This window comes from Haliaeetus leucocephalus, unplaced genomic scaffold (genome assembly GCF_000737465.1).
Source record: "Haliaeetus leucocephalus isolate CR32 unplaced genomic scaffold, Haliaeetus_leucocephalus-4.0 Scaffold339, whole genome shotgun sequence".
Taxonomy (NCBI): domain Eukaryota; kingdom Metazoa; phylum Chordata; class Aves; order Accipitriformes; family Accipitridae; genus Haliaeetus; species Haliaeetus leucocephalus.
Genome location: NW_010972775.1, coordinates 574,238 through 600,174, shown reverse-complemented (window position 1 = coordinate 600,174; position 25,937 = coordinate 574,238). Strand labels below are relative to the sequence as shown.

The following is a 25,937-nucleotide window of genomic DNA, read 5'->3' as shown; positions in this document are numbered from 1 at the left end:
TGTTGGGGGGGGGGGGGGGAGGGGGACCTTTGAAAATGCAATATGGCTATTCATGTTATGTTACTGTAAGGATTCAAACTTATCTTCAGCTGCCAGTTCTGCTCATGTGCTCATGTTCATGAAGGCGGGAGTTTTTGCCTCTGCCCTTGGTTTCTCTCCACCTTTGGAGCATTATCTCTGTTCCTGCAAATCAATAAAACTTCTCTGATGTAATGCTGAAATGAAGCTACCCATTTACTGAGACAGATCATAAGCAAGCTGGTTAATCTTCACACTGTGGAGAAGTGGCACATCATATAAATGCAATAACCAAGCCTTAGAATGAAAGATTACACAGATTAATCTAAGATTACATAGATTCTGAGCAGGAATCTACAAAGATACTATCAGTAGTTATGTGTTATAATCCTTTGGTTACCTGAAGCAATCTCCTGATTGAATGATTTATTTATCATTCCTTGTGCCTGATGTACAAATGATTTTAATTTCAATTCTAAATACGTACCAAATTCTGGGCAAATGCTATTTATGTCAGCCAACCTGTCTTGAGCACCCTCAAGTTCACTACCACAGCAATCCAATTCATTCAGCAGAAGAAGAGAAATGCAACTGTTTTAAGTAAGTCAGGATCACGACCATCACAAGGTGCTGCTCTGAGCAGCTACCCCAAAACCCATGTATTGGGAGCTCAGGGGCATGTAATGAAAAACACTGGCTGCCTCCCTCACCTCATTTAAAAAACATTAAAAAAATGCTGCAGTGCATTGGGCTCTTAAGTCATCCTAAACAAACAATACATTAGCATAGCCATCTGTTTGGGCGACCAGCTGCAAGACATGCGGTTAGAAGACCAACGGACCACGAAAAATCACGGGCTGCTGGGCCAGTTCAGCAGCTGAGAGGCAGCAGCCAGATGGCCAGTCGGCACACCCCACTCTTCGCCAGCCAGTGAGTCAAACACATGCGACAGATCAGGGAGTGGGTGATGGGGCTGAAACTAGGACACTGAGGTTAGCGAGGGACATGGAATAGAGAAGATGTGGCCAAGTGGTGGGAAAGAGTCTCACCCATTACTTTAATAGGGCGCCCTAGCTTATGAACAAGAAATTCGGAGCAAGATTTAGCAATCCAGGCAGTTAAGAAGATTTTTTTCACCTTAGGCAAGACATTCAGTGCTGAGAACAGTCTTCATTGTAGGGATTGTTCAAAATTTGCATCTTTGGCCTCTCCAGTGTATTCACTTTGACTTTATGCAAATAAAAATAATGCTAACAGTTACATCTTCTGAGTCAGAGGCTTCAGGTAAGGCAGCTCGACGCTTGGGAAACAAGACAAGCACACGCATTTCTCAAGCCAGGGTATGTTTTTATATATTTATATTCCAGTGGTGAAATGCTAATCTGGATAATGCAGGCCACTAAAACGGTTACTTCTTACCTAGTCTGAGTTCTCCAAAGTTCCCACACCCAATCTTCTTGCCCACTCTGAAGTTGGGTCCCACCATAAGAACGCCAGAAGACGCCGATGAGCTTGGTCGAGAACCATGCCCGCTCCTTCCCGGCATTCCTTTCGTTGTCCGCTGCCTTTCATCCTTTTCCCTATTAGGATGGTCCATGATCTTAGTGAAATATCTCTGCCAGCAAGCTGGCAGAAAGGAATTGGAGTACGCACTCTTCTCCTTAGAATAGAAATATATATCCAAAAGTATCTGAGTCAGGGTTCAAGAGAGTCATGGAAACGCATGGAGTTCCTTTTGGCACTATATCCAGTTTCCTAATGCATCTTGATAATGTACCAAGGGGTCGATTATATTCTTGAGAACTCAATAAAGGCAGGTTGCTTTTGGTTTCTTACCTGGGGAAAAGAAAAAAGATATATGAAAAAACCATCATTATTTTAAAATACTGAGCAAGAAATGTACAACAGGGCCAACGTCCAGCACTTTCCTGGTCTCAAGAAAATTAACAGCTATACGGGAACTTAACCATTTTCTTAGCAATTTTCTGATAAAAAGCCCCGATGTTATGAAGAGATATAAGTACTGCCCATCCACTGCTTGCTACTGGAGTTATCAGGACTCACGCTGCACGTACTAACAAAAGCAATTTCAATTACACCAGCACATCAGGTGGAAACTGCAAGGAGATCACATCCCATCTTTAAAGCAACTTTCTTCTCACCTCATACATTTAGAAAGTATTACACAAAAGCCAGACAAAAAATAAAAAGTGGCAAATGAAAGGTGCCAAGAAAAGAAAATATTGAAGCACTTAGGAAGTCAAATTCTCCTTCATTTTACATCTTTTAAAGTTGACCACAGATACATTTGCTAATTAAGACTGTTGTCTTACAGAGATGACAAAAATTAGTAGCCAAAGCAAGATTTTTTTAAAATAATAAAGCTAGAAATTTCCTGAAATTTATATCAACATACAGTTCACGTTAGTAACTTGATTTAGTTCCCCAAAAAATGAGGTTTTGGAAAAACAGATGTTCTAATGGAATCGGGTGAGGAACTCAAGGGCCAAGATCTTCTCCAGCTGCCTGCATTCATGACTGGCAAACAAAAGCCTGACAGTTCTCCCAGAGAAAACGAAGTACACCTTCCTCCCGCATGTCCAAACTTGTCAACACCATAACCCCAAGGGCAGGCAACTCTGGACTACTCCAGACAGCGTACTGGTGCATCTCATGAGCATCAGTCTGCTAACTCTGTCAAAAGAGGACAAGAAATAGATGCTTCTCAAGCCATGGAGAGGCCAAGTGGTTCCTCTGTGCCCACGCACCAGCCCAAAAAAGACAGGCAGGAGCTGTACAGACCCAGGAGGTCCTGCTCCACGAGTGCAGTCCAGGAGCACAGGGAAGACTGACACCTCACCACGAGACCCCTTTCCTAGAACGTGAACTCACACTGAATCGTTAGCGCAGCCAAATGATTCAGCTCAGTCCCACTGTGGTCAGAAGGAATTTCTACCACTCAGGCATGAAACTCTGAAGCCTCTGTAGCAACAGATCATTGTGGCCTGAAGGGACAGTCCAGAAGTAGCAGCGGTGGTGGGTGAGCTTCCCCTCATTTCCCAAGCAATCAGCAAGGACGAAGGGAAAGGTTGCAGCATACTTTATACAGACGCTGCCTTGGGAGCCAGTATTAGGTGGCAGATGTAGACACTCTGGAGATGCTTATGGTGCAGTTCTTAAGCAAGAACTGAAATAAATATACCTGGAGCTATCCCCCACATCCCAGGACCTATACGTACTGGATTGTACTCCTTTAGGGGACACTGTTGCATTCACGATTTTCCAGATGTGAATGGTAGAGTGCCTGAATAGCTTTAGATACAAGGTTTGTGTCCTACTTCAGCTGTAGGCATCCACGTAGAAGTTTCAATGTTTGCATGGAAGTCAGCACATACCTCCAAAGTCAGCAGAGAAATGCTATATGAAACCACCTAAACAAGAAAGAGTCAATGTGGAAGGACATCAGCAATCGAACACTATCGGATACGCCCAGAAACACAACCATCTTTATGAGGGTTCAACAGTTACTAAGACAATTGGCTTAGTCCTCCTGTAGCAATACATTTGTAGAGGATTTAACAAGGATGTCTTCTGTTCGTTTCATGAGATGATGAAGCTAACCTACCTACTTCCAGTTATCCAATAATAAAAGACAAGAGTTATTACCCATCCACAAACCAGTGGCATGGAACAAAAGCATTAGCCCTTTTGAAATACGAGTATGCTTTCCCTAGCCTTCAACTGTGGTATACTTTTATGTCTGGGAACTTTTGTTTTGATCTAAGGCATCTGTATACAAGGCAGAAGTCATTCACACTAGATGCAGAAAATGCAGGTAGCTGCCAGCTGGAAATTCCAGTTCTGAATATTGAACTAGTCTTTAGTACAACTCTGACCTTTTCTATCCATTTCCATTTGCAGTTCTGTGTGTTTGCACAAAAGAGGGCACAGTTCTCCCCAGCTTGAGCTTCCTCCCCAGATCTTTTTTTTTTTTTAAATACTTCTGCAAAAAAAGGAAAGATTAAATACAGAGAATGCACAACTTAAACACCACTTCACAATTACTTTCCACTGCTTTTGTTCATATATTATTGCAGGCTTCTATATCAGACAGGGAGTTTGGAAGACTCTAAGCAGACTCCATCTTCATAGGAAGGATGCTGTGTCCCTCCACAGTGTATTAGGAAGACCTTGAGGAACTAATAATAGCGTAAAGAAACATCCATACACGTGAATGGATGCTTCATGCAACATAACAACCCCACAAAACCACCCATCTTTAACAGTTTATACTAATGTTTAGAACCTAGCTCAGGTTGCACAGGTTACAACCCACAGGATATTTCATCTAGCCTGTGACTCAGCAGCCCTCTTTTCTGGAGTGAAAGCAGATGAATTCTCATTGTCACTCTGCACAAAGGTGGATCTCTGCAGAAAATGTCATACAGCATGTTTGCAGCAAATCCAGGAGGTCTGAAAATCATCAGGTCATCTGAGAACCTCTGTATTGCGTCCATACTACCAGTTTGGCCATACCAACCCAAAAGCTGCAGCGTCAAACTCCCCAAACGGTACTAAGTAATGTGCGAAATGCCATTCATGATTAAGTACTGCTGGCCTAGCTACAGACAGAAGAGTTGGAGATGTTCACATACAAGAAATTCAATATTTAGTATTACCAAGCTTTACTTGCACCTGAAATTAATTCAAGATTTAATACTTAAAACTGAATATGGATAAGCAGGAAGCATCCGTTACAGGCAAACAGGATGAACTGGTTTTTCATCATAGACATCCCAACATACTTTCAGCTGCAGTGTTCATTTTGAGGGAGTGAGTTAGTGCTGCTTCTCAAAGCTGTTTGCATAGAAGCAAGCACAGTTGTATTTGCTTTGTGAAACCAGCTTGCAGAAGCAATGACGATGCTCTATCAGATATCAGAAAAGCACTTTATTGGACCCCACCCCAACCTGTCCTGGGAGGAGTTACTTGCTTCAAAACAAACGTAAAAGAAGGATAGTCATTGAAACTGAGGAAGTTAATTGCTGAACAGAAATCAAATGTGATGATGGTGATGATGATGGAGTGCTTCCACAGCTGGATCACTAAGAAATATGAGCCGAACAGAGGAATTTTATGAATAAAAAAAGTAGCACTTTGGAAAACACACTTGATCTCACCAAAGCCAGACAGGAGAATTTGTTTCCCCTGGAGACCAATGTCATTATTTTCATCATGGTTGGATAATCCATGGGCAACAACTACAGGCCTCACAAAAGGGTAACAGAAAGAAGTCTCTAGCAAGAGCACAAATCCTGCCCAGTTTACGCTTGGAAAAAACAATGCACAGTACTGTGTGACACATGAAGCTCTGCACAGCTCTGTAGACTGAGGAGATACTACTATGAAGGACTACATGGAAGAGGGGCTAAAAACCCTGAAAGAAAGGCAAAATCTGCATGACGGGGACTGATTACAGCACAGGAAGGAGGAATGATACAATTTTTATGAAGTTGCAAATGGCTTTTCTTCTTGCTCATTCAGTTAACAGTTACATGGCCAGTAGAGAGCGTAAGAAGAGTCAATATAAGCTAAAACCACTGGAAAGGGTTTCTAAAGAACCCTGATGAACATCAGGTGGACTGAGAAGAGACAGGCTGTTTAAGAATACACTACAGTGTTTTCCTGCATGATGCCAAAAGCCATTTAACCTTCCTTCTGCCATGAAGTACTACCAGCTTTTGACCTGCAGAGTAGACGGATCCAGGTATTAAGGTTTTGCAGCAGAACCTGATGCCTAGGTGCAGGTCTTTTCAAAGTTGTTTGGCTACCTGCTACCACAAGACAGCATCATTACAGAAAAGCATTTTACCAGCTGTGATAAAATGGAGCTGAAAGCCACTGAAAGGTAAAGGCACAAAATTTAACATGTTTCAAATGGTTCGCATGAGCTGGCCCTGATCTTCAGCGATTACAGGGCAGGTGGTGCTCAGTCAGTGCTTGATGACACAAATACATCATTCCTCTAAGGGCTGCTCAAGCCTCTTGTGAACGCAAGCCCTCCTAAGCCTCAATACAGCTTCCTCCTCCTCCAGACTAAGTCTGAACTCAGCTCAAGTCCTGCGTGCCAAGTTTCAGATCCGACATCAGAAATATACTGCTTGGTTTGACACACCATGTTGCTCAGTGCATGTCAGATGAGACAAGCAACTCCATTCTTTTCAGGCAGATTAAGTACAGAGCTCCCACCACACGTTTTCTGGCTAATGAAATAAGATGTTAACGGTTATAAGCTACTAAGCCTTCATCCTTCTCCTGTTCCCCATCTGTATAAAGTCTCCTCAGGGAGAAGCATGGAAAGGTCATGCCTGACAGTCTGCAAACAGTAAACATCATCTCTCTCAGTTGAAGCCTCCTGCAAACAGGAATTCAGATCAGCAACAAATGAGTGAACCAAGCATTTGAGAACCTCTTTATTATGGTGAACCCTACAAGCAGATCCCAGCTGTCGGTACACTGAATCGCACAACGTTCTTTCATTATTGTTACTACATACTAAACCCGACTGTAGTAAATATGGCATCAAGTATGGCTTTTGAGGACTAACAAAGTGCTTGGCTTTGGAAGAGGAGTGGCAGAAGAATGAAGACTAGACTGTAATTTGAATTCAGTCACGTTAATATTTAAAGAGTACTCAATGCCAGGACTATTTCCTTCCACAATTCAAACTTTTTCATAACGATTTTCCTTCTTACCTTTCCACCCACTCAGCAAGATTGCTCCTGAAAGTTACTTGCATTTAAACAAAGCTGCATGAAGATATTTCCCTAATGGTGACTCAGTCCAATTCCAGTATTCATTTCACTACAATATAGCTGGAGACACAGGAACAGTTATTTAATAAAAGACACAGGCTTGAAAGGAAATTACTTAAAGCACAGTTAGCTAAGTAAAAAAACAACTTTGTATCCTACACACTTCAAAACACTTAAGACCCAAGATCTAAATCACGATCTCACCTCCATCAATAAACCCGCAGCGTTAGAGCTACAAACCAGCTTCTAGGCAGTGTTGAAGGTGGCTGCTGTTCACATTGTCATCAGTAGCACAGTCTAGCGTGAAGGAAGGTTTAATTGCTTACCAAGCACTCGTTACGGCACAGAGATGTTGCTCACAGCTCACAGTTTTCTCAATGAAGTCCTTAAGTTTGAAAGCAGCAGTAGCAAAGGACAATGCAAACAAGAGACTGGTGTGAAGAAGCCAAAGCAATCTTTATTCCTACCCTTCAACAGAAAAGCTTGCTTCCTTTGCACTGAGAATTTCTTTGATCTACTTGAGATACTCTGGAGACCCTTCCAAGATAAGAACAAGAGCTGTCAAAGTCTTGGTTTGTGGCACAAGTTCAGAAAATCTGTCCAAACTGAAGTTGCAAATGAATCCCCCTTTCTCCAAATCAAATAAAGCAGACCTGATCCAGATCTGTGTGCGGTTTTGATTCATGAAGGAGTCAATACATGCTAGAAATCAAACTGCAAATGCTTGGCAGATGGATCAACATTTTAACAAGCAAAAGTAGTTCAGCCCTACAATTCCTTTTTTCTTCTTTTAAGAAGAGACCTTCAAGAAAGCCTCATTTTCTGTTGGGATGCATGCTCTCATCCCGCTCTCTACAGAAACAGGAACTCAATTTCTCAAAACAACTCCAAGATCATTGCTTTAGGACAAGGCACATGCCTTCTCACTGGATTTTCCAACATCCACCACACATGCCTGTGTAATACTTCTGGTAAGTCTCTTGATCTGGAGAGTGCTTTCCAGACAAGATCTGCTACTTCCCACACGACTTCAAAGACTATAAAATCCTTCAGGGCTCTCAACTGACATGTTATAAACATACGGATATGAGATCACCAGCTTCCACCCTCATTCTGTGTAAAAAGTAGAGCCTTCAAGCAGCAGAAAATTTTGCTCGCTTTGCCACAGATTGGGACAAATGGTTCACCCTCTGGAAAAGGTATAGCAGCCAGGATGCAGGTAACAAAGAATATTTTGAAACCAGGACATACATGATGCGTTCACTCATGTTCTCAGCATCTGCCAACTCATTTTATTAGCTTACACCCTTAAGTTTAGAGGAACAAGCTGGCTTTGTGTCCTCTGCTTCACTGCATACATTAACAGCTTCCTAGGCATCAATGCTCTTCCTATATTACAACACAATTAGTAAACCTTTCACTTACAGCTTTGCTCTCTTCTATGTGTGCACTCATCTCCATTGGCTTCAGGTCCCTTCACACCTTCTCGTCCCACTGCTTCATCTCTTCCCTTCCATGACATTCCACTTCTTGTCCTGCTTCTGCCCAATGCTACCTTCCAACTGGCCCCAACAAAAATTTCTTTTTCCAAAGCCACCCCATTACTCACTTCTGGCAAAGTCACAGTTCTACTAACAAGAAAATAAGAGACTTATAAGATCTGTCCTGTTCCTAAGGAGAAAAATCAACAGAAAACCAAATATGCTATCTTGGCCTGACCTGGAAGAGGATCCTGCTCTGGTGCTTGGTTATCTACACAAGCTAGTAGGAAGAGAAGATGAGAGGCTGAATGCTTTCTCCACTCAGCCATGAGAAATTTACTTCCCCCCCCGCCCCGCTTTTTCTCTCCCACTCAGGAGCTTTCTGGTTACCTAGAGGGTCTTCTACTAGGAGATACTCCCCCAATAAGCCTCCTATTATGGGAGTGTATTTCAACTACCTGCCTGTATACCAGTAGTACCTCCACACAGAGATCAGCATTTATCTGTGCTTTCCCAAACAGCACTAGACTGACCCGGTTTCAGTGTCTTCAATGTTGTGCAAAACAACATAAAAACTGAAAAAGTAGGTCAAAATTCTCTGTTGCAGTTTAAAGCTGGTAACAGCATTGACAAAGCTGGCTGCAGACTACGGCATGCAGGTGCACGTGACGTCAGGTGCCCCACACTTGGGAGATTCTTTCCAACCTTGAAGTCTACAGATGCCTTTTAAACATTACACGTTGCTTCTGTTGAATCATTTGACCCAACAATTTAATCTTCGGCTTGTGCAGTTAGTTTTGTTCAGCGCTTCACAGGCGGAAAAAACGCCTTACAAGATGAGACACACAAACAGCATTTAAGTCTAAATTGCTGGAAAGGGAGAAGGATGGACAACTGCGGATCACTACACTCATTCATTACTCATGAATGCACAGGACTATCAAGTTGACATCCTACAATTACAGTTTTTACAGAAAGGGATGAACCCAAACAAACTCATACCATTTTCCATCCCAGGGAAGTGAACTTCCATGAAGTGTTTTCCTCGAAGACCTTGTGAACATGTTAAAACACATTAATTGTTACTTTTCCAAATGAGTCTTAGTTGATCGTTTCACCAAGAGTGATTCAAGCACCCATTCTGTAAGTTCATTCCTTAATTTTGTTCTCAATACCCTCTACACAAGCTCAGTGTGAAAGCCAAGAATGCTAGGGAAGGAAAAAGTAATTTAGTTCTTTCACACGAAGAGAGTCAAAACAAAGAATAGACCATTTTTCAGGGAAGTGGTTTGTGTGATGTAAGCTAGATTCATTGACTTCTCTTCCCCAGTCGAGTTCAAGCCAAACACATGCCAGCAGCCATGTATGCATATTCCTATGTATGTAACAAAGCACTACAGACCATAATCTGTGAGAAAAAGTGTTAGTGCTCTTCATAAAGAGTTGGATTATGCTGGAACAGCTAAATGAACAGTTGAACGCTTGAATAAAGTGAAAAAATCCCCTAATGAAACCTGAGCTCTGCATATTTTAGGGTTTTTTTTTTAGGCTGGGAAGAGAAAAGACTGAAGAGCAACTGCCAGATCAGCTCCCCTCTACCTTCTGAGGCTTGCTGCAGAAGTCAGACACACACCCCTCTGCATAAAAGCCTGACAGAGTGCCAAATCCCCGTTTGTCAGCAGCAAGCACCTCCAAACACTGCAGGTGTTCAGCCCACACACAGCTGTCTGCACACCACCAGCCCCAACGCTGCATCCTCAGCAGCCCCTGCAGTCCCGCAGTCCCTGGCGCCACTGCCCTGGGAGGGAACGTCACAAAGGTTTTGAGATCTGCCTCCTGACATGACAGTAACTGACCCCAGCTTTAAAAGCCAGTGTTTGAAAGACTTCTCAAAGACTGGCAAAACCCATGACGTTTAGGATGCCATCTCTGCTTGCAAAATAGGCTGCGTAAGGCCATGTAAGATCAGGTTCCAGCAGAAACAGGTATTTATGAGAATGCTACAGAGGATATGAGAAAAAAAATCTGACAGTAGCAAAGGGTCTGCAACAGACCTGGGGCAGGATGAGAACCCTGCAGGCGTTCTCTTCTCTGATACACAGGCATCACATATACCTGTATTTTTTTCATCATAAAATACCAGGCTGCTTAACAGCAAAAAGAGAGCTGCAGATATACCTACACCACCCTCTTCCTTTCAGGCAATGGATTTGAAGAAGAAAGGGGCAAAGCCTGACAGAGAAGAGATGACTTCTACACAGCCATGGGCATCTTCAAGGAATAACCCACATCAGGCAGATTCAGGTGCATCAATGGCGGCTGATGGATGTAGTTTGCAGTTACTGGTATCAACGACGAGCAAAGTCCTCGACAAGACCACCACCATGACTTGGGCTCTGGAGCAGGCTTGGATCACTGGCAGCAACATCACTTTTGCAGATTTATAGCATAATTTAACACAGATGCACCTCAATAGTCTACGACTGTTTTATCCATGCACTGCCTGGCAAGGAAAAGAAGCCTGGAGGATGAATTGCAGACAGGCTCAGAGAGCTTGAAAAGACTGGTAAATTTGGCGGTTAAACACAAAAAAACCCCCTTTGCACTATCCAAACCATGAAGTGCTTTTTTCTGCTTTCAGAAAGGAACGCAAGTATCAAGTTCAGAGCCAACACAGCTTTCATGGTGTGTGCATGTGGGGCAGGGAAAAGCCTCTTACTAGAAGAAAAGTCCTCGTGAACTTGAGGACATAGTGTCAAAGAAAACTGAAAACCCCTTGATAGCAATGGGCAGGGAGAAGCTGCATTAGTGAAACCCAGCTCAAGATGACAGCCAGCCCTGACTAATTCAAAGAGGTGCTGAGCAGCATTTGGCCATGTATCAAGACAAACACAAGCACTCATCAGGTATGTGTTTCCCCTGTGGAAGAACACATTCGTGTCAGGTGCCACCCAGTAGTAATAAAAAGTGTCATTACAAAACAACAACGAAGTGGGATTCAGATGTAGGATCTCTGTAACTCAACTTGAGAAGAGCTCTAGGTCCCCAGACTTGGCTCGTGACTGTCTGATGGGAACAGGTCGCCTCTTCTCTCTCCCACCAATACCCAGGGTGTCTCAAAAAGCTGAGAACAAGCAAGGAGAACAGTTTCTTGGTTGCCTCAGATCAGAAGGACACCAAACCTCTGCCAACATTCATATCAGCTCCTAAAACGAGCTTCAGACACCACTGGCCAGAGTGGTTTCACCACTCTGAAACCAGGTTAAGTAGAGACCAGGGATGATGCTTGCTAATGGCCTGAAGCAGCAGTGCACCCTCTGCTTGGTATTAATCAGCACATAGATAAAACGATGTCCAGTACAGAGCTGCAAAGATCAAAAGACTACTAGACAGGGAAGAGAACATGTGCTGTGTCTTGTCAGTGTAAAGTATCACACTGATGCTGCTGAGCATTTGTACCTGATGGCTCAGGAGACAGAGGAAAACTAGTCTGGCCTCTCACAGCACTGAGCCCTAAATATGGGTGTAAGGATACTCTCAGTGTCCAAGTGTCCACCACACAAAGCAGCAAAGCCTTAGAGAAAATACCACTTCTGCACAAAAGGAATGAAGTTATGAAGGTGCATCAGAAAGAGGTGCCTTCGGAAATGGAGCTTTATGCAAGTACCTAGTTCAGTGCAAGGGTTTAGGCTCTGAGTGCCAACACACACCATAAATAGGCAAGATTCATCCCAGCTTAGGTGTGTCCTCCAGGGATGAATATCAGCAATCAGCCAAAGTAAATTTGTCTGTAAGAGACCATGCACATTCATATCCTACTGTGAGGACATATTCAGCATCACGGAAACTGAAGTTGTTCTTCACCGCCACACAGCCTCATATGAATAGAGAACAAAAAGAGAAACCTATAAGAAGGGAACAAGATCAAGAACAACAGTTTAGGTGGGTAAATGTCACAGGTATACTCTGTGTGGCCTGTGTAGCTAAACGTTAAGACCTGGACTGGCAGGCAAAGTCCATACGCCCCATAGAAAATGGGGAAGCAGACAACCCTGCCAAGTCCGTGTGACTCCATCCCACAGACTCTTGATGTTGCCCAACAGACTTGACTTGGCCCCTGTCTCCAGGTTACTCATCACCAGAAACTCCTCATAAGAGCTGGTTAATAAAATGGAAACACAGTGATATAAGAGATGGTGAGCTGGAGTATCGGCATCTCTTAAAAAAAATAAATAGTAATGGTGATGCCAAAAGGAGAGACAAGTAGTGTATTAAGAGGAAATACAAGAAAACTTGACACTTAATGATTTAATGTAGATGTCTTTTTGTTTTAATGCCCGAACTTCACCTTCTCCTTACTTGAAGATACTGCCTTTTCCGGCAGTCACGGGACAGAGGATCAGACCATGCTGTCACTTCATATAATTAGACATTTGGCAGGAATTCAACTGACATTACCCTGTATATTTTGCTTGCAACTAAACTATGTCTCAAAGAGGAAACTATGTACCTCAGACCTATATACAGAAAGAAATCTCCTCCAGCCTTTAATGTGCTGTTTATTTGGAGGTAAATTGCTGTCAAACAGAGGTGACAAACCTTGCAAACATGTGCAGAGGTTAAAGAGCACAAGGCAGCTGAAAAGGTAAGAACCAAGACTCCCAAGTAATAAATACTGCCTGTTTGGGCTTAATAAATACATTGCTTCAGCCTAAGCAAACAAATCTCAAAGCTGCTACCAAGAAGGGGCAGCAGCTGCAAGCACCCCGATTCCCTGCCATCACTTCATTCTCTCCCACCCCTCTCCTTTTTGTAGGGTAAGGTTTTTACTGGTATAGCCCACTTCCATTAAAAACTGACAGAGCTTAATATTTAAGGCACTGTTACACTCAAAAGCCTGAAACCTGCTGCAGCAATTTGTCTTCCCTTCCCATTATGGGATTATAAAAACCTCCATGAAGTCAGCACTGCAGCTGTGCTACAGCCCCAAAACAAGCTGTCAAAAAAACCCCACCTATCCTACAGGGTAGCATCCTTACAGCATATAAAGAACAATCTTTTCCTTTCTTTCCAAGATTTAAGATTCCCTTTTTTCAGATCTCCCAACTGTGTATCCTTATGAAGCAGTTGAGCTGTCAGAAGAGATTGATCTGAATAGCCTACGCAATTTAAAGATGCCAAGAATTACAAGCATGCCAAGCAAAATACCCGCTGGAGAAGTACAGCCCCCTTGCAGGAGGGCCAAAAGGTGCTTAGGAGCTCTGTGACAATTTTGTGAAATAATCCTGTCTCTTGCCATTTTTATTTATTTTATTTTTATTTATTTTATTTTTATTTATTTTATTTTTATTTATTTTATTTTTATTTATTTTATTTTTATTTATTTATAAACAAAGCAAAGGTCGCTCCTTTCGCTGGCAGCTATGAGCTGCCTCCTCCCTGGTGCAAGGTACAGGCTTGGTTACTAGTTTCGTTCTGTGCCTGCGAGTGGCAAGATAGGCTACACCCCCACAAACATCATAAGCTCCATAAAAACCTGCACCTCCTCAGCAAAGCAATTAGGCATAATAATTGCAAGCTACACAGTTAGACAGTGGCGTTTGTTCACAGAAAGTAAATGTTTGTGCCTAGTTATTTCCTCAATATGTCAAGGAAGTAGCCTGTATCACCAGCCCACAGTGGAAAGACAAGCAGAAGCCATCAATACTCTGGAGAGCAAGCTACATGGCTTTAAAAAATTGTAATAATTTAAAGGTTTCTGTTGTTGGTTGGTTTTGTGGGGTTTTTTCTTCCTCAAATCTGAAGGTAGCAAGTTGACAGTGCCTTTAAAAGTCTTCATGTGCTGGATGGTTGTTTTAGCTTCTTTCAGGTTTATTAGCAAGCACTGTCCCATGCCTGTCATTTTTCTACTAGTACTTCACAAGATGCAGCTTCTCTGCAAAGATCACCTGCACCACTTGCTGAGATGAGGTCTACGTACTACATCAGGTAGAGCAGCATTGGGAGAGGCAGCTTCTCCACGTTGGCATCCCCCATAAAACCATCCGGCACACTGGGACACATCTGGGCGACACAAGCAGCATAAGATATGGCAACAAATACTCTCTGGTTTCTTACAGCAAAAGTCTTGAGATAGGCTCTGGAGGTTTCTTTTGACTGTACCCATCCACTGACAGCATTTGCCTTCATGCACCATCAAGCTCATAAAATTTCCCCCCTTAAGTACACAGTAATCGGACAAATTTAAATTTGCAGAGGATCAGCCTCGTTACAAGACATCACCATCCCTTCCTCATTCACACTCTTATCCTGAACACAGGTTCACAAACACGGGTGACCATACATCACCCCGCCTTTGCACTGGGTGATAGCGAATGTGCCCAAGATGCAAGAAGGTGTTAATGCCAGCAAGGACATCTAGCAATCCACAAAATCCCTGCATACTGAGAAAAAACATAGTCCTCTGCCTCCACAAAAAGGCAGCCTGAAGGCAGACAGCAGTGTCCTGCCCACCAAGAGCCCAGACCCAGTCCCACACAGCAGGACCGCTTGATGACTCTGCAACTTGCTAAGCAGCCCCATTTTTCAGCTGCAAACAATAGCTCCAAAGCCATATCCAGCTTCCGCAGTGTGTTTATTTTCATTATCAAAGCCAGATGTATTCGGCAACACTGCTGCGCTAGGGTCATGGCGGTGGATTTAATTCATGCCAACCTCTGCTACTGATAACCCTTTACCTGCAACTCAGCACCGTCCCACCACCTGATGCTTATTTCTCAGGTCAGGAAACAGTACTTACGTAGTAAGTGAACACCTTAGCTACCTTTTTGCCAGGTCATCTTGCCATTTTGGTTACTTCCATTCAGATTTGAACTCCCCAGTGCCAGAAGAGGATCATCACTGAAGTTACTCAACACCCAAAACAAGGATATCGGATGCCCGACCCACAGGACATTCAGTTTTGAGCAATGACTGCAAGCAGCAGGAACAAGCAGCACTGACACAAGTGTTGAAGCTCACGTTGTGTTTGATGGAGCAATGTCAGCTTAACGAAACAGCATGCAAGCTAGCAGGGGAAATAAGCTGAAGAGATGTTTTAGTTTCAGAGAGGTAATTTTACATGACAACTTTTCCTACTTCTCTCCTTTCCCTAGTGTTAAGGACTTTGCACAGTTCATGGCCTGGCTCCTCCGTTTGCTGTAAACTTGAGACATGCCTATGTAAAGCGAATATTGTGCCAAAACAAACAAATCTTCCACCCACTTGTGGTCCAGCAATCTATTAGGAAGGAAAGGCAAGGCACATACCATTAAAACTATAAATACCACCTAGTATGAACATGAGTAAAGTCTTGCGGTTAACAAAAAGAAATATTTTGCTCCATTCCTCAAGGAATTAGACTTGCATGTAGGCCTCAGCTGTGTTGGTATCCCTGTTTTGCAAGCTTCTAACTCATTCATGTGTTTCAATCCCATTTGACAGAGAATTCAAAAGACCTTAAATTTCTCCAGCTATTACGATAAAGCCAGAGGAGAGCAATCCACATGTGTTCCCTCACATAGGGAGGAAAATAGAAAAATAATGAAGCACAAGCTCAGTTATGCAGTGTAACACAAAAGAATGCACATGGGAGAGGAGTCGCTCATCCCTGTCCACAAGAAAAGCTTCACAACTTGGGTCTTATTAGATAGTGGATTATCCAAACACTGAAACCACATTTCCTAAGCGTTCTTGAAGTCATTTACTCCCTCTGCTACAGGATCAGGATTCAAAAGACCTTAGGGCAAAGCATGGGTATTTGTATCTCATCTAAGATGTCCTGATGGGTGCAACCTTCCTCCCAAAGCACACAGTACCAGCTAGCTTTGCTGTTGCTCTTCATATATAAAATAAACACACCAGTAACCATATAAGCTTGCTTGCTATTCAAGTAAGTGAGAGTGAGCACTCAGCAGATATTTCAAATTGGACCTGGCTACCACGTACATAAATGAAGGTTTAAGGGAGCACAGAAACAGAAGCAACTATAGTAAGTGCAGCTCCATGCTACTGTATTTCCCACCCTATAACGACTTAAAAATTAGTGACACTGCAGAGACAAGCCTAAAGATTTCTCAAAACCCAAAACAAGTCCCTGTGATAAGATTAAGGCAACTCAGATGAGTTTGGTGCAAATAAGGTGTCTTCTAATCTCTACTTCCCCTGCATTAGCAACAGAGCAAAACCGAAGCCAACGCCCAGCAAAGAAACAAACAGTAAGCAAGGAGCGATGATCAGAGGAAGTCCTTGATTCCTGAAGTTGGAGGAGAAAGCTATTTGTTCTACCCTTTCACGCTCATCTAGACTTAAAAGTTAAGTTTATATTTTAAAATGAAGTACAGATGCAATGCAGGTACTTGCAGAGATTTGTAACCAAGGAAAGCACATCCTGATGATAACATTCCTTTGCCCTGCAAAGCATGGCCTTGGACTAGTTACAGCCGGCAGATTTCTTCACGTTGAGCTTCAGCATTTATTTCACAAGCACCAATCTTGTTGAGCCCAGAGACAACACCTTATTCCACCCTATTAGTTTTCATATCATGATCTAAAACAAGAAATTTTTTTTTGTCCCATACAGAGACTTACCTCCTAACCATGGGAGAAGTCAGAGTACTTACACTACCAAGCATCTTTCTGTCCTTTGAAAGGCACCAACCTCCTATCCAAATCCTTCCCCACTGCCAAATCTTCACTTCAATAAAGGCTGAGCTTCTAAGAATACATTGCTGAAACCCTGTCTCCCTCAACTACAGATCACCTTTAGGTACTATATTAAAACTATTTTCAAGATTAATTACTTCATTACAGTGCCTGTTCCCATTTCATGCAAACAATATAACCTTGAGAAAGCTGAAAAAACAAGCCCAATTCTTCAGCCTACAAGGCAGGTCTTCCACAAGGAAAGAGCACCTCTTGATAGCATCCATATACAATGCCCAGTATTTGCTCATACATCAGGCACTTTTCAAAAGTCATCTTTTGTGGTTTGAAACCTGAAAATGGCTCCATATTCAGCTACAAAGTATCCCTTTGAATCACTGCATGTGGAAGAAAATTCATGCTATTTCCAGCTTAGTCTTCTTGGTCAGATTGCGAAAACTGGCAAGTGGCACAAAAACATTTCAGATTTCTCAGAAGAAATTCATGCCATGAAAGTGCAGGTGCAATCAGAGCACGAGCAAGCACACCGAGATGCACAAAGGGCGCATTTGGCACAATAACCCATCTTAGATGGCTGGTAGCAACATCTAGCCAAGACCACAGGAGCATGGGAAATGTACAGCAATGCTCTATATTGGAGCTAAAGACTTGAAGACTGTTTCACGACCTGCAGTGATATCAATGCAATGATGCTAGACTGATTTTCCCCACTGGAATGAACTTGTCCTGCTTCTTTCTGAATCTGTATAGCCTTCCAATACCCACAGAACTGCTCTGCAGCTTGCATCAAGTGAGGTATCTCATCTTGTTTTTGAACCTGCAATCTTCAGAGCTCATTCGACATTAACCAGCATTCTTGTTCACAGGACCAGCACTATGTCCCTGAAGACAGCATCCCAGAAAAAGTGAAACTTGACACAGTTTCAGCGTGGCCAACTTAGACATCTGCATCTAAAAGGTCTTTTCTTTTTCTAAGTGACATTTCCATTGATATGCGAGAGAACAAGAATACTATTTTGTCACAGATACTGTACAGATCTGATTCTCATTCAGCTGGAGAAGAAAGTTTAAGAGAGGGACACTGAGGACAATCTGATATCTGCTGCCTTTTAAAGGAAATACTAAATATTGGACTTCCCAGCATCTGAAGACTCAACATTAAAATGGAAAATAAACTCTCAACCATGGTGGTCTGGCTATCATCCCTCTACAGGACATATCTCAGGACAAGGCAAAACTCCACATGGAAAAGGGGACAGCCTACCTAAATATAGTCAGACCCTTGTTTGTAATGGATCATTGCTTGAGCACATCTATAAAGTACCCCTCAGATGTCCAACAGCTGCCACAATCTCCCAGGGGACCTCACTTCATTACCTGCGCTCTCTAAAGTGATTTACTACAACACTACAAACCAATGCTGCTGCTTGAGGAAGAGAAGATGACAGCAACCAGGTATTTGCCTTTAGAAATCAGTTACCATTACCTGTCAGCTGGCTACGAAGCAAAGAGAATAGCCCCCCTCTGAAGCTTATCTGCTTTTCTTCCACAGGGCACATGTGCAAATGCAGCAGAGTACAATCTGGGACTGCTCACACTGAAGGATTTCTGAAAGGAAATAGAAGATGCCACTCCCAGGAGCAGTTTATCTGAGCACAGCTGAGTTACAGCAGCCAGCAAACCAGTGCTCATTAGTGGGGCTGTTCATCAACGATTCAAACACATAGAAGCTAGCTTAATTACTGCTCAGACTCTTTTGGTTTCCCCCAAAATGCTACCAAATATAGGTGACAGTGCCCACATATCCTCTGACCTCTCTTACACACTTGCATGCTGAGAAAATAAAAGGATTAAGATTTTATAGCCTTTTACAGAAATTATTCCCTAGATTACTGCGGTAGGTGCATGTTAGCAGTGGGTTTTTGGTTGTTTTTAGGAAAGGTCAGTTATACTGTACCACAATTTCTCCAATTCATGTATACATATAACAAAGCAGCTTATACCTGATCTATGTGGTGATCAGATACATATCGTACCAATTCATATGCTTTAGTTTTCCTGGTGGTGGTTTTTTTTTTTCCAGGAAAGCAATCAGTGAGACTAAGCATCCATGCACTGCTCAAAAACAGCCTTCACAGATCTATTTACGACAGCACAACCACAGAGTTTGGGTGCGAGTCAAAGCTCCATATGTACTCTGCTTTGGTTTTGATCTTATAGTAGCTCAGATACATGGTGACATGTTTAATATTCAATCAACTGCAAGTGCTGAAGCACAGAAAGAAGGTTCAAGGTGATGAGAAAAACCTCCAAAACCTTAGAAGTGAAACAATTAAGCATTTACCTCCAGACTTCTCATGACCCGAGGTAAGAAAACACCAAGCAAACCTTTTTCAGACAGCCATGGGTTTATCCCAGCAACATTTTCTATCCACTTGCCATGTTCTTCCTAGTGACTACCTTCAGGTGGATCCCCAAGTGGCTCCACAAATCCTCTACAGCACCCCACAAGTCTGAAACGCTGCTTCCACATCACAGAGTGGTTCAGACTCCTCCACCCCATCCCCAGGGATGTAACAGACCATGATTAGTCTAGACTATAGCAACCTTAGTAGTTTAGCAGCCAGGCTGAGACAGGCTAAAAACTGAAATTAAGGAAAGACGAGGCAACTCCAGCCCAAAGGAGCCTCCCAGAGTCGGCAGCTGTAGATCAGGGTCACGGCTCTTCAGCTACAGGGTAACACCCTGCCCATAAGATACAAGATGGCTTCACAAATGGCACTAGCAGCATACTGGCATGCTACAACCTGGGGAGCACAGGACAGACTAGCAGTGGGAAGCACAGAGTCCAAGTACTCCCAAGCCTGGTACTGGGTAGGAGGGAGAGATTTATACCTTCTATCCTCAGAGAAGGGACAGGCAGAGCAGAGCAGTGCCTGAGGGTACCAGCACTTCCCTACTCCCACATACCTCATTCTGAACTCGCCTGTTTCCATCTTCCTACTCTGACCATGTCCTAGGTACAAGGAAGGACAAAGTGGGAGTCAAAGTCAGGCTTTAGGTGTCTCCTGGGGGCTCAAGGAGAGATGAGCTAGTTAGAAGAGCTGAGTAGCCCCTAGATTACCAGAACAGACATGCCTGGTACATACACATCAGATGGCTTATTCCATTTAACATCTAGCTACCCTATAAGGCATCTTCCATCCATCAAACATCCTCAAGTCTCTCCATTTCACCACCTCCAGCACTCGTTTGATCTCTTGGCGAGCCAACTCCAGAAGTGCATGGCTTTGTCACATTCCTGAGCTGAATCCCTACTGAGAGATTAAAAAAGCCTCAGAGACAGCCCAAGGAAAGGTACAGGTATCACCCTTTTCAGCAGCAGCAAGTTGTCACACGCTGTTGCTCCATTAAATGGACAGCTAAGGAACTTGCAGACAATTGGACATTTATGATTCTTCTAACACCTCAAAATAAATGCTTCTACTTGAGGAGTTCTGCTTCCCCTGTTGTTTGGTAATTTTCAGTAGCTCTTTTCATATCCTCTATGATAGCAGAATGCCAAGAACATAAAGGCTTTAATTTGTGTTAACTGCAGTAGCAACAGCTTTCACTGAAATTGCAGCCACATCTTCCACCCTCATGTTTTTGAAACACTGGGATGTAGCGCAGCCTCCCTTCCCCCATCCCACCAGGAGAAAACAGGATAAGAAACGCTGAGTTTCAAAACTGGCAGATATTTAGCAAGCAAAATAATTTGGTAGCATTTTGAAAAGGAGTTATCTAGCATGTACTTAAAGGACAAACAAATGCAACTTGTTGTACAAGGATGACAACAGTCGGTAAACAGTAAAACCCAGCTACTGGCTAGCGAGCACAGGGTCCATGAGCTCATTTCAGCAAGGTCTTACTGTAAGTATCCCCACACACTAGTATTGAAAATTATTGCAAATGCAAACCTGATGCAAGCAGCACAAGGGAAAGGAGTTTGAGGTATTACTTCAAGTACCAGTCTCACATCTTACTAGAAGAAAAGGACATGCAAGTTACCTCCTGCTTAAGCCATGTCAAAATTTTGTGGGAAGGCATCTAGAACTTCTCAAAAAGCACCACAGTGAAGGGTAGCATGTACCGAAATCCCTAATTGTGAAGCCTGGAGCATCTGCATTGTGTCCTGAAGCATTTCCAGCACTAGATAAGTAGTATTTCCAGCAGAAGCGTCTGTAACCTAAACCAGCAGATACTTTGACTTCTGAAACCCTGAAGCCACTTGCAGAGCTGCACTTCTACTACCCAATCCATACTTCTCAGGTGCAGACCTGTCACCAGTACCCCCAGTTAAAGACCAATAAATTTATCCTTGAAGATTATCTCTGCAGTTTTTCATGCATTCAGATCCTTAAAAGCTGCATCGTACCCACACCAACCACACTGTTCAGAGACTGACTGAGGGTCCAGCCAGGAGATCACCATTACAACCACCTCGGCTGTCCAGTACACACACCTTCATGTCCAAACTGCACAAAAGGGGAAGCATGACGGGATCCAGAGCAAAATATCCTTGTGGAGAAGAGAAGGCAAATGGCACAGCTCTGTTTTGATTTATCTAGTCTCTGCAGACCCAGAGAAGAAAACAAGAGCCCCAAAAATCCAGGTAACAGATCATTCACCCCCAGCAGAAGAGTCCCTGTGCAGTCTTCTCCCATTACAGAGCAGTCTTGGAAGGACAGTGCTACTTGAAAGCCCTAGAATGGGAATGTTTCAGAGAAAAGAGCTGCTTGGACCTCCCAGCAGCTACCATCAGGACTGCTCACCCCATGTCCCCCAGTAAAACATTGGGGGACTCTCTTCACCTAGCTGAAAAACCAAGACAGGAGTTGGTTCCCCATGGAAATATTAAATAGAGTCAGTCTAGCAAAGCACAAAGGTTGATCACAGAACATCTACAGGTAGGTAAGAAGCCTAGCTGACAACCAGAATTCATAGCAGGATCAGTATGGTGGCATATCCACCAGATAGACTTAGCCCATACAGTCCTAATTGCCCAAGTAATGCTAATTCGAGTAAGACAGCTTGATCCCATCTCCCCCTCCCAACAGTACATTTATGGAAACATTGAAAGCCATGGAAAAGGCCTCATAGCATACCACAAAAAATAAGGATCCATCACTGCTCGAATGAAACTGCATGGGTTGCACTGGGTTTTCAGCAAGGAAATGGAAACCATGCTGACATACAATTGTTCCGCCCCCATGTTCGCCTTCACACATTTCTTACAGGTCAATTTTAAAGAATTAAGTCTTGTTCAGCTAAACATCTGGTGGCTGTTGCTAGAGGAAACAGACTATCTGCAAGATTTGAGCAAAAATAATGAGTTACATAAAAGCTAGACTGCATAAGCAAGAACAAGCATTTTGCCAGTCTATGAATCTCAAACATTACATGAAACCCCACATTTAATTTTAGGGTTAGAATACAACGAAGTGAAGCCATACACACTACAAAAGCCACGAAGATTCGAGTTTTCTATAAGTTTGAGAATATAATCATGCTGTATTGTAATTAACCTTCTAGCTAGCAGCTGTCCTAAAGATTTTCCATAAACAGCAGAGACAGATGAATTACAGCTTAAAAATGGACCAGTTCAGCTCTAGGCGTTTTCAGACTTAGACCAAGTCAGTACAAGCTCAAGAGTCATAGAAGATAGTTTTGGTCATTAACTACTTGAGTTAAGGTCTCCCCCATGCCTAGTGGAAGAATATTTTTCCTTAGTGCTACAGAGCACCTTTTCAGTCATTGTCCCCTTTTCCTTGGGGTTCATCAGTGTTTGGAGACCAACATCCACCAGTTGAAGCTACACTGCACTGAACAGGAAGCGTGATTTTGTGGAAAAAGTTGAGAAGTAGCTCTAATGGCATCACCATTCAAGTCCCTAAAACCAACTAGAAGCCTTATAAGATCACACATCTTTGATAGGGGCTTTACAGATCATGAAGTCCCACAACAAGAAAGGCAGCATTCCCGAGAACATCTCAAGTAGCGTAGCTCTAATATACTGGAATTGCACTTCACATTATGTACCTTTCTACAAATAGATATTGCTGTTCTTTGAGGAGAGCTTCAGCTCTTAAATAATCCAGAAGCCTGATGGATGACTAATACAACTAGAAAGCTTTGTGTACAGAAGGATATTTTAGCTACCACACATCATCAGGACCACTCTCAATACACAGCCAAAGAACAGCAGAGGCAACTATGGCTTTCACTGCTGTCTCCCTTTATTGGACATAGGCTCCAAGACTTTGGTTCCAGCTAGCTTCCCTCAGTACCACCTGGAGAAGTCTGCTCTGCAGTCAACCCCAATCGCTTAGCACAGCGTTCTCCTGTACAAGCCACCATTTGTCCAGGTCTACCCCATAACAGTATGTACTGGATCTACTACTATGCAGAAAGCCACTTCAACACACTACTTAGTGAGCACAGGGGAGATGTACCACATAAGCAACTGTTTAAGCCAGGAATTTAACCATTTAACCAGCAGCCACTGCTGCTCTTGTTCATTTATGCCATCCAGGGAAAAAATCTGCTCCTAAAGCCAGATTCTTCAAGCTGGATGTGGTTCACCAAGCACACTGGAGGACAACACAGCAGAGTCGAGAGCTAACTCCTCACTTGCATGGACAACGCCTGTTTCCAGAGCACAAACACAGGAGTGAAAGCACCTGGCACCAGTTTCATTGGAGCTGGGAAGAAGCCAGGCCAGCACACCTCTACTTGGGGATCCTGAGGCAGGGAGCATTCAGATGAAGACACAAAAGCTCCTTGAATGAGTAAATTACATGAGTCGGGGTGCTAGCTTATAGAGTATGGGCAAGTAGGAGTCATGAAATGGGAAAATCAGAGCTTCTTTAAATATTAAACTTAAATATACAGAAAGATAAAAGCAGGCAGGAACAGGATACAAGTGTAGGCAGCTTGGGAGCAAGATGCATGGCTGAGACAGCAGCACTTTTCAGCATCTCAGAGTTAACAAAAAATTTCAGTAATGCATTATCAACTTCTACTGTATTAAAAAAAAAAGACAAGATGGGTCTCCTCGATGTATCATCTAGCATTCATGCTGCCTAGCAGTCTGTGCTAAGAATCCACATCCTCGGGTGTAAATGGCTGAACAGAAAGTGACGGGGGGAACAAATTAGATATCGTGAGCTGGGCAGAAGGTTCACCCAAGTGAAAAAGCACGCTACAATCCCAAACACCATGGAAGTAGGTTGATCCGATTAAAAAAAAAGTTCCCAAGATCCCAGACTTCTTACAGACAGGGTGAAGAAAAACAAGCCACTGACTTCAGTCACAAAAGAAACCCAACAAAGCTTTAGACTTCAGGTGCTTATGTTTAAGACAAAACAATATAAAACTAAGCACAGTCGGATGACTACAGTCTCAGTTGGACTCATACTAAGATATTAAAAGCACTGTACTGCACCAGTCTGAACTGCTCCAACTAAAAACTTTTCAAGCAATTAATGGCACTCCTACTACTGGCACAAAAAAAAAGATAAATTGGTTTTAGGGGATGAAACTGCAAAATAATTTGAGATACCATATCAAGCAAAATTGAAAACAGCTTTCTCCTCCAGGCTGGAAGCTACTGAAACCATGAAACTGTTGTTGCACCCATCTGCCCCCTCCTCATCTGAAATTACCAAAAGGCAAAAGCTCATTAAGCTTTCTACATACAAAATGCAAAATGGAAATTACAATTTAGAAAGAATTTGTTTTGTCACATCATTTTGTCCAAAAGTAGAAACAGTATTCCCAAAGGATGATACACAATTATGGCCCTAAACAAAATGCCCCAACTACTTAATCAGTATCCCTTAGTCTGCACTGGCTTATGTTTGAACAGAAAAATAGTTTGCCACTATATATATGTGTTTTTTCAGAAGTCCAGAAAGGGAAATCTAGTGACAGTTTCACTCCTGCAGTACTCATTATGTACACCCAAAAAACCCCCTCCTGCCAAGCAGAGACTTGCACTGCTCTCAAGGTCATAATTTTTATCAAATGAAAACACTTGCTTTTTTGTTTACTTTCATCACTATTGCCTGTTTCATGAAATCAAGGTATCTTTCCACACTGGAGTCAGTCAAACACTCTCACCTACAAATGTTATTCCCTTTGATTTCTCCATTCTGGAGAGGAAAATTTTCCTAACACCTTCAGTTGTGAGTTCTGCTCGTTTCATAGGTCAGTTGTAATAGAATAGGCAACCTAGCCCATATTTTACTTGTCACACTGGAACAAATGCTTATCTAGAGAGCACATCAACTCTTCTCCCAGTGACAAAATTAAAGCACTTTGGGGGAAGCTTCAGTTCACCACAAAAGACTTTGGATTCTCCCTGACTTTAATCCTACCCAATTTCCTTGTTGGAGATACTGATCACTGAAAAGCAGCATTGCAGCTACCTACTTCTAAGCTCAACACGTATGTTTCTAAAAATAAAGGCAGGAAGAGCAGATCAGGGATGCAAGTTCCCAGAGAAGTTACTTCAGGCAAAAAATGCTGACAAAATTGAGAGGAAAAATATTAAAATGGAAATAAGGAATAAGAATTGAACAACTTGCATTTGGGTCTCTAAGAATCCTTCCATGGGCTTGACAGATATTTCACATACCCTGGTTATAAGTTACTGGATGTTATAGTGTCTTCCTTTTTACATGGTTGTTCTGAGTTTTTTTAGGCAGGAATATTTGAGTTGCACACTAAGACGCTCCAGAATATCAAAGGCACATGATACTCACCACACGTTTTGTAACTCACTTATGTTCGTTATCTGAAATCACAGGGTAGCAAGTACTGGGGCACAGGAGCAGCAAAGCAGCCAGCCACTCATATCTGTAGTGAATCTGGAAAA

At 42.8% G+C, this 25,937-nt stretch overlaps 1 protein-coding gene across 3 annotated transcripts in view; it reads right to left on the bottom strand.

Annotated features, from left to right (window-relative positions):
* CSNK1G1 (casein kinase 1, gamma 1) overlaps positions 1-25,937 on the bottom strand; it is a 104,970-nt gene that overhangs the window by 60,532 nt on the left and 18,501 nt on the right. For all 3 annotated transcript variants that reach the window (XM_010571547.1, XM_010571548.1, XM_010571549.1), the window contains exons 2-3: positions 25,825-25,929; positions 1,438-1,854 (exon numbers count right to left, since the gene is read on the bottom strand). In XM_010571547.1, the coding sequence (XP_010569849.1) occupies positions 1,438-1,615 (178 nt within the window). In that variant the 5' untranslated portion in view covers positions 1,616-1,854; positions 25,825-25,929. The remainder of the gene's footprint in view (positions 1-1,437; positions 1,855-25,824; positions 25,930-25,937) is intronic.